This window comes from Gopherus evgoodei, chromosome 1 (genome assembly GCF_007399415.2).
Source record: "Gopherus evgoodei ecotype Sinaloan lineage chromosome 1, rGopEvg1_v1.p, whole genome shotgun sequence".
Lineage (NCBI taxonomy): Eukaryota > Metazoa > Chordata > Testudines > Testudinidae > Gopherus > Gopherus evgoodei.
The window spans coordinates 5,325,937-5,334,646 of NC_044322.1; the positions used below are offsets into that span (position 1 = coordinate 5,325,937).

Genomic DNA, 8,710 nt, shown 5'->3' on the forward strand with positions numbered 1-8,710 from the left:
AGTGCATGGTTTCAGTTCAGCTATGTTTTATGATCTTTAGACAACAAGGGAAGTAGTTCTTCCTGCCTTGGTTTCTATGGCAGGTGTCCCTTCTGCCAGGAGATACATAAAATGACTAAAAGCTGCCCTGCGGCTTTCAGTTTGATGTCTAAAAGCATCCCAGGGACTTAATGCAAATAGGTGGTTCTAAGCTACTGGCTCCCTTGTTTTCCAAAGTGATATTGATTTGTTAAATATAATGATTAGGAGAGACAAATGGTCCTAATTGTGTCAGAGACTTGGAAAGAAGGCTAAGAAAAGACTACTAGAGCCCGGTCAGCTGGATGCTGCAATGCTGACTTGACATTATATAAACAGCATATGCCTGGCTTTCCCCGGTTCCTCAGTGTTTGAGATTATATTGGACGCCATCTCCCGCTTGAATAATTCATGAAACATGATTATATGAAATATTTCCAGCTATTTTCTATGTAAAAAGCTCCATTTCTATCTCTGGCTGATAAATTAGTCACTGTCACTTTAAATATAGGTTTTGCTTGGCCCTGACTGTCTAGATTTATGATAGATGATTAAACAGAGCAAGTTTTAAGGGTGAGTGGACTCGCTAATCTCAACCAGCGTCCATGTTCAGAAGTTCAGCTGGGCCACTAGTAATTAGAAAAGAAGTGAAAAAAGAGCAGGTACGGGGAGAGGGGGAAAATCCACAATAGGAAAACCGAATACAAAGGGGCTGTGATCAAATGTGCAAGGCAGCAGTGAGTAGGGTGACCAGATGTCCTGATTTTATAGGGACAGTCCCAATTTTGGGGTCTTTTTCTTATACAGGCTCCTGTAACCCCCCAACCCCTGTCCCGATTTTTCACATTTGCTATCTAGTCACCCTAGCAGTGAGAACTTCTGATGGGAAAATAAATAGAGCCAGTGGGTAGGAGGCCAGCCGGGGGTTGGGAGGTGCAGTTCTGAGCCACCAAGATGGCAGCCATGCATGCTGCTTTGTTCTCACCCAGGATCCTATAGGTTAACTGAGGCTGGTGGCTCCAGGATCCCACAGTGCCCATCACATATCATGAGGCGCTGAGCAGCTGGATGACAGGGAGCTCCCAGCCCCATTCCTGTTCCAGTGTTGACCCAGGACACTCCTCTAGCTGCTTTGCCGGTTGCATGGCAGGTGCAGTAAGAGAAAATCCTCTGCTCTCCCTGGAATGTCACTGGGGCACCTATGCTCTGGCCATAGGATGTCCCCCTTCACCAGAATTCAGTTCAGCACAGGGGGAGAGGCAGGCTTATACTGCTGAACAGAGCGGTGCTTGTTTCTCTGGACGCACAGACCGAATCCTGCACGTGGAGGGGAAGGGACCCTTCTCCCTTCTTGCGGCAGGCTGCAGGGTTGCATAAGGCCTGTGCCAGGGTGTAGGGCATAACAGTCCCTCCCAGAAATGCTCACCGCTAATATAAAAATCTCTCCATTGCTGCAGATAGAGGGGTCAGGCACTTGTGTGGCACCTTCCAGCACTCTGCAGAGGACAGGGGAGACTCCCACGATCATGGCATCACTGCAGTGGTGAATCTGTGCAAACATTAATGCAGCCTTAGTCACTGCACACAGGGCTGCCTACGCACTGGGGAACCCTGTATGACTTGAGATCCTGGGAAAAATGCCAGCAGCACCCAAGGTTTAGAGCTGCAGCCTTAGAGCCAGTAAGCAGCTGAATTCTGCAAAGATCCATGGAGCTTGGCAGTCAACCCCCTTCAGGTTCCATGGGGCAAGGGAGGACCCCAAACTCCAGTGGATGTGGCTTTGTACAGCATCAAGCACAACAGAGCCTTAAGTGATATGGTAATTTACGTAATCATCATTTGGAGGAAAGCTCTGCAAAGGGAATCTCAGGGAGCGTTTTCTCTGCCCATTTTTCCAAAAAGGGGGTGCAGGGGTGCAACTGTGCCTTCATGGCATTTATCCTATGGACTTTATCAGATAAACACTCCATGGGAAAAGATAGAACTTGAGCTTTTAAAAAGCTCATTCCGCAGTTGCAGAGAGCTGCTCCCTGTAACTGCCATTCACCTCTTCTCCTGCTGGCATCCGGAGAGCTGCTAGGCACTGCAAATGCAGCTCTGAGATGAATAGATGGATGGATTCCCCACACCCACCCTGCACTCCACCAAACATTCAGGCAACGTACAAATTCAAAGCATTAGGAACAAAACCAAGGAAGTCCCCAGCTCGAGGAGACCCTGTCCTCATCTTTGTCCTCCCACTTCATCCCTCCCCTCCCTCATCCCCATTTCCCTCACTCAGCCTTTGCTGTCTGTTACCTCCTTTGCTTTCATTGGAACCACCCTAGCTATACCCTGGTGCCTCTGGGAGCAGGATTTAACCCTTACCTCCCTGCCCCGGGGTTTATAATCTTATCCTTTACAATTGTGAAGTGCCCTGCACCCCTAATGTGGTTGTTGTGATAGGCAGAGCACCAGACGGAGCAGCAGTGGAGTTACTCCAGACTGATGTGAAAGCAGAATCTGGCCCACAGCTAGGGAAATCCACAGAGGGAAATAAACCATCAAAAGGACCCCGTGCACAAAGACAAGCTAAACACCTCCGCTCCAACACCCACACAACTCACCCCTCTCGCCTGCTTCTCCAGAGCCTAACCAGCTACGCGTGTTCTCCTCCCTTCCCAGCCCAGACCGGGCAGCGCTGACCTGAAAGAAACTCTGAATCGCGGGCACCCCCCCTCCATACTTCCCTTCCCCCAGCGTGCCAGGGCTAAATCAATAATACCAGGAACCGGCCGCACTTTGAACACGGCTAAAGAGAAACGTCTCGCTGTGGGAGCGCAGAAGTGGCCGCTGACCGGGCAGGGATGAAATCTGTATCCCGGTGCCACAAAGCCAGTGGTGGGGCGGGCTGAATCCCGGCTTTCACCAACCTTTCACGAGCCGCTGCCGGCTGTCGCTCGGCACGGGCAGGACGCCTCGGCTTCCCTCGCCCCCCTCTCCCCCAAGCGACAAGTGCCCCCTGGATCCTGTGCTTTGCCTCCGATAGAGGGGGGGAGCTGGGGAGCGCTGATTACACACCCCGGGGGGCAACCAAGAACAGATCGGGGTGCCTCGCTGCCTCCTCCCCAGCTGGGGAGGGGGGGTTAATCCGCCCCAGAGAAGGGCAGAGGCAGGTCTGGGAGCTTCCCCCCCCCCCCCCAGCTGACCTGCACAGAGAGACGCTAGGGGACTGCGAGCGCCAGCAGCAGCTGTCGGGCTGCTGGAGCGCGGACCCCACCCCCGCCCCGCCCCTCGCTCTCACTTCGGGAGCCGCGTCTCTCCCGTTCACACTTAGCAGCGGACGCTGGGCGCCTGTGAGATGAGGCGGCCCGGGGCCGCCTTGCGCTGAGCCGCCCGGGCTGTGAGCCGGATCCCCTGGGGGCCGCTTTCGGAGTCCGCCCCGCAGGGACTCGATGCCCAGGCGGGGAGCATGGCAGGGAGGCGGCCGCTGGGCGCCCGCGCCCTCTCCCTGCTCCGGTGGCTGGGGATGCTGCTGCTGCCGCTGCTCCAGGCCGGGCAGGGCTGCCCGGGTCACTGCTACTGCTTCGCCACGCCGGAGCTGGACCAGTGCAGCTACGTGCGCCTGCAGGAGCCGCCGCGGGACCTGCCCCGCGGGGTGCGCAACCTCACCATCGCGGGCGGCAACCTGACGGTGCTGCGCCGGGCGGCCTTCGCCGGCAACGGGAGCCGGCCGCTGGGCGACCTGAGCCGGCTGCTGCTGCCCCGCGACAACATCCAGGCCATCGAGGATCGCGCCTTCCAGGGGCTGGCCGGCCTGACGGCGCTGGACCTCAGCCACAACCCGCTGCGCGCCCTGGCCCGCGGCGCCTTCCGCGGCTGCCCGCGGCTGCGCACCCTCAAGCTCAACCAGGCGCTGCTGCTGCTGGGCGAGGCGCCCGAGGAGCCGCTGGCCGGCGCCCTGCGCAACCTGAGCCTGCGGCGGCTGGAGCTGGCGGGCAACGGGCTGAGGGCGCTGCCGGGCGCCGCGCTGCCGGAGGGGCTGGAGGAGCTGGATCTGCGGAACAACTCGCTGCAGGGGCTGAGCCCCGAGGAGCTGGCCCGGTTGGACTCAGCCCCGCTGGGCAGGCTCCAGCTGTACCTGGGCTCCAACCCGCTGCGCTGTGACTGCGCCCTGCGCCCGCTGCTGGGCTGGATGCGCAACGCCAGTTGGAGGGTGGCGGACGCGCGCAGCCTGCGCTGCGCCGCCCCGCGGGAGCTGAGCGGTTTGCCGGTGCTGCGCCTCCGCCTGGAGCAGCTGGGCTGCGGGGCCAGGCGGGAGCCAGGGCCCGGGGGGACCGACTGGGAGCCGCGGTCCGAGGAGGCCGGCGAGCAGAAGGAGCTGGAGACCGCCTCCTACGTGTTCTTCGGCATCGTGCTGGCGCTGATCGGGGTGATCTTCCTCATGGTGCTGTACCTCAACCGCAGGGGCATCAAGCGCTGGCTCAACAACCTGCGGGAGGCCTGCCGGGACCAGATGGAGGGCTACCACTACCGCTACGAGCAGGACACCGACCCGCGCCGGGCCAGCGCCAGCCCCTCGGGGCTCTGAGCCAGAGTGCGGGGACCAGCTCGACGCCAGATAGCCCTGCCCGCATGCAGGGATCCCACCCGTCCAGACTCTGCCCCTGGGCCCTGGGGATCCCACCCTAAGCCCCCACTCCTGACCCTTAGGGATCCTTCCCCCAGTCCTTGGGGATACCACCCCTCCACCCACTACCCACAGCCCTTGGGGATCCCACTCCTCCAACCTTTGGGGATCCCACCCCTCCACCCACTATGCACAGCCCTTGGGAATCCCACCCCTCCACCCACTACCCAGAGCCCTTGGGAATCCCACTCCTCCAGCCTTTGGGGGTCCCACCCCTCCACCCACTACTCACAGCCCTTGGGGATCCCACTCCTCCAGCCTTTGGGGGTCCCACCCCTCCACTCACTACCTACAGCCCTTGGGGATCCCACCCCAAGCCCCTACCCCTGGCCCTCAGGGATCCTTCCCCCAGTCCTTGAGCTTCCCATCCATCCGCCTACTACCCACCACCCTTGGGGGTCCCACCCCTCCACCCACTACTCACAGCCCTTGGGGATCCCACCCCAAGACCCCACCCCTCCAGCCCTTGGGGATCCCACCCCTCCAGCCATTACCCACAGCCCTTGGGGATCCCACCCCAAGACCCCACCCCTGGCCCTTGGGAATCCTTCCCCCAGTCCTTGAGGTTCCCATCCATCTGCCTACTACCCACAGCCCTTGGGGATCCCACTCCTCCAGCCCTTGGGGTCCCACCCCTGCACCCACTACCCACAGCTCTTGGAGATCCCACCCCAAGCCCCTACTCCTGGCCCTTAGGGATCCTTCTCCCAGTCCTTGGGGATCCCACACCTACACCCACTACCAACAATCCTTGGAGGTCCCACCTTATTGCCCAAGGAGTGTGTCCCACACACACCAATAGGGCTACCACTATCCAGGAAATCCCCACATCCATTCACGGACTAGAGCATACCCCCATGCAGGAGAATATCTATTCACCCATGGATTAGCTCATAAAACCTCACTCCACCAATCCCACCCGCTCCCCAGAGGAACACCCTCCCCCCTACTGTTGCCCATCTACCCATGGAACATCTACCCAGGAGAATACACTTCACCAACCCCCATCCTCTACCCAGAGAATACCTACTTTCCACCCACCCACCAACCCACCCCCTGGGAATACTCCCCTCTTCCTTCATGCCTGACGGGGGGCACTTCCAACCAGAGGGTACCCCACTGCCCAGGACAACACCCACCTGTCCAGAGAACACCCAGCAAAACACCCTTCCCCCATCCCTCACCCCCAGGAGAATAGCTTTTTGCCAACCCACTCAAGATAGCACAGGATCCATCCTCAAGACAGTAACGCCCCTCCCACAAAACTAAGGAAACTGCACAGGATCCCTTCCGCCCCCCTAGCTCACTGCACAGCATCCAGTCCCCAAGAGAATACATCCCCCTCCAGGGTCCTGGGGATTGTGAATGAGAGAGCTACCCACCTTCAAATGAATAACCGGCATCGGAGACCACACAGGATCCATCACACCCACCCTCCCGCCAGTGTTCTAGGGGCACGTGAATGTCCAGGACTCTCCGCTCAGAATAAACCCGCAGTTGGGAATTCACTGACTGCACCCTGAGAGGCCCTTCTCTCCCCACCCCAATGGTCCAGGAAACACCCAGGTCCATGCAGAATTAACTCCCATCCAGGACTATGCAGGAACCACTCCCGAAGAACCGCTCCGGCCCAGAATGCACAGGGGGGGCGGAGAGGGGAATGAATGTACAGGAACTCTTTTGAATGAACACGTCCCTTTGGAAAGAAAGCCTTTCATTCCTCCAGGGTGTGTGACAGCATGTGTTCCACTGCCCTAGCAGAAGCCTCTTCTCCCCGTGTCCCATAGGATGCTCCTTCAAAACCGTCGTCGGTGTCCAGGGAAGAATCCATGGGCCTGACCCCAGCAAAAGACCCTCCTATGACCTGCAGGAGTTATGAATGCACAGAGGAGCTCCATTCACATGCAACTCCTAGTTACTCCAGGAGAGTCTTTTATTTTTTTCTTTATTTAAAAAAAAAAAACCTTCTACAAGAAGCTAGAATACAACTCCCTGTGAATTTACTTTGTGCACATGGACCGTGGGGTGAGTTTTTACTTAGTGAGTTGCTGAAAGCAACGGGCTGGATGGCGTTAAGCTTGTTTCCTAGTTTTTATTGGGGCCTAGACTTTTACCCTGTACAGTTCTCTTTCCTAGTATATTTCTAACAAATACAAAACTGACTTGATTTTTTTTTTTTGCTCCAAACACAGAAGAAAAGAAAACAAAAAACCCAGAAGAAGTTACATGATCTGCTGAGCCCATTAATTTATTATGGTTTTGTTCCACAAAAATTATGACTTCTCTCAGGCACAAAGTAATGCACCTGCACAACAACAAAAACTTCCCTGCAGGCTGTATGCATGTTGCTAAAGCACATGGAAGGAAGTCATTTCCGACTGCGAAGTATAATTTAGAGTCCGCTGTCTCAGCAATCTTCGCAACTGTTTTTAAAACAAGGCTCTCAATATCTTGCACAGGTTTGCTTAGATCTGCGCCTGCTAATATATACTAGAGCAAATATGCTGAAAGCTGCATCCGATGTATTGTATGTTTTCTATAAAGCTTATTGCAATAATTTCTGAATACTTCGTGGCTGAAGCAATGTTGTTGTTATGATCCGTGTTTTGCAGAGCAAGACCGTTAGGTGCTAAGTAATCTCTGTAAATAGATGGTTCCACATAAACTTCTGCGCTATTGCTAGTTCTGTGGCTAGAAAAGCAGAATGGGTTTAATGGTTAGTGCACAGCATTTGGGTTCTAATCATTCTGACCCAAACTTGCTGTGTGACCTAGGACAAATGGCTTAGACCAGCGGTTCTCAAACTGGGGGTTGGGACCCCAAAGTGAGTCAGGACCCTGTTTTAATGGGGTCACTAGGGCTGGCATTAGACTTGCTGGGGCCCAGGGCCAAAGCCCAAGCTCCACCACCTGGGGTCAAAGCCAAAGCCTGAGGGCTTCAGCCCTGGGTGGCGGGGCGCAGGGTAGAAACCTTTGGCGTCAGTTTTGGCCCCTCCAGGCTTTGGAATTGGCCCAGGGCAGTGGGGCTCGGGTGGGTTCAGGCTTCAGTCCCCACTCCTGGGGTCGTGTAGTCATTTTTGTGGTCAACAAGGGGTCACCATGCAATGTAGTTTGAGAACCCCCAACTTAGACCTTAATTTCCAAAGTGGCCAATCATTCTGGGTTCCTCCATGCTCCACTGCCTAAGTACAGGAACATCTTTAGTCTGCTGAGCCTTCCCTTCCCCCAGCTCCAGCTGGCAACCAGGGGAGCTGCAGGTGCGGGTATCTCTGAAAATCAAGTTGTAGCTTTCGCTGAAGTGGGGCTCCTTAAAAGGGAGACACCCAACATTAGCGAACCCGACTGAAAATTTTGGCCTTCACTTGGTTGTGTTTGCCTCTCAGTCATATCAGGATAACAACATTTACATACATCACTGGAGTGTTGCAAGCCCTAATAAATTAAAGTCTGATCACAACAGAGTCGACAGCAGTACTCCTGCTGACATCCCCGGGCACAGGATGCAGCCCTCGCTGTTTATAGTATGCTTTGAAATGCTTGGAAGCAAGGCAATATATATTATTATTCTGCTCTAAGGCATTAGCACATCCAGGTCCAAAATCTGCAAGCTGCTCCATGCAGGGCACCTGGTGGCCCCATGAGCCTCACTGAAGACCCAGGGGGAAATCTGCATTGAGCAGCTTTCAGGATGTGAAAAGCACCCTGCAGACTTGGGCCATGGATCCATGCCTATGGAATGCAATGGCAAAATCCCTGCCAGCTTCAAGGGCCTTCATGCTCGTAAATCACACAGATGCTTTTGAAAATTTCACCTGTAGGTGCCTAAATATGAACTTAGAAGCCCAACCTTCAGCTCCCATTTCTAGAAGTGTCAGCCTCTCTCTGTGTTTCCTAAATGGGGCTTTCTCACCGAGCAAGTCAGAAGCCTAAGATTAATACTTTGACAAAATATGTCTCCAAGTTTATGCAGCTTTTTCATTGCACGTGGCTTTGTCAGTTTGTGATACGGTTTAATCTAATTATG

The 8,710-nt window shown here is 55.3% G+C and overlaps 1 protein-coding gene across 1 annotated transcript; it reads left to right on the forward strand.

Moving 5' to 3' along the window:
* The first annotated feature begins 3,431 nt into the window (after positions 1-3,431).
* On the forward strand, positions 3,432-7,506 carry TPBGL (trophoblast glycoprotein like). The gene has a single exon (XM_030556711.1). It carries the CDS (start codon positions 3,470-3,472, stop codon positions 4,586-4,588), a length of 1,119 nt encoding a protein of 372 aa, XP_030412571.1. The 5' UTR covers positions 3,432-3,469; the 3' UTR covers positions 4,589-7,506.
* The last annotated feature ends 1,204 nt before the right edge of the window (positions 7,507-8,710 follow it).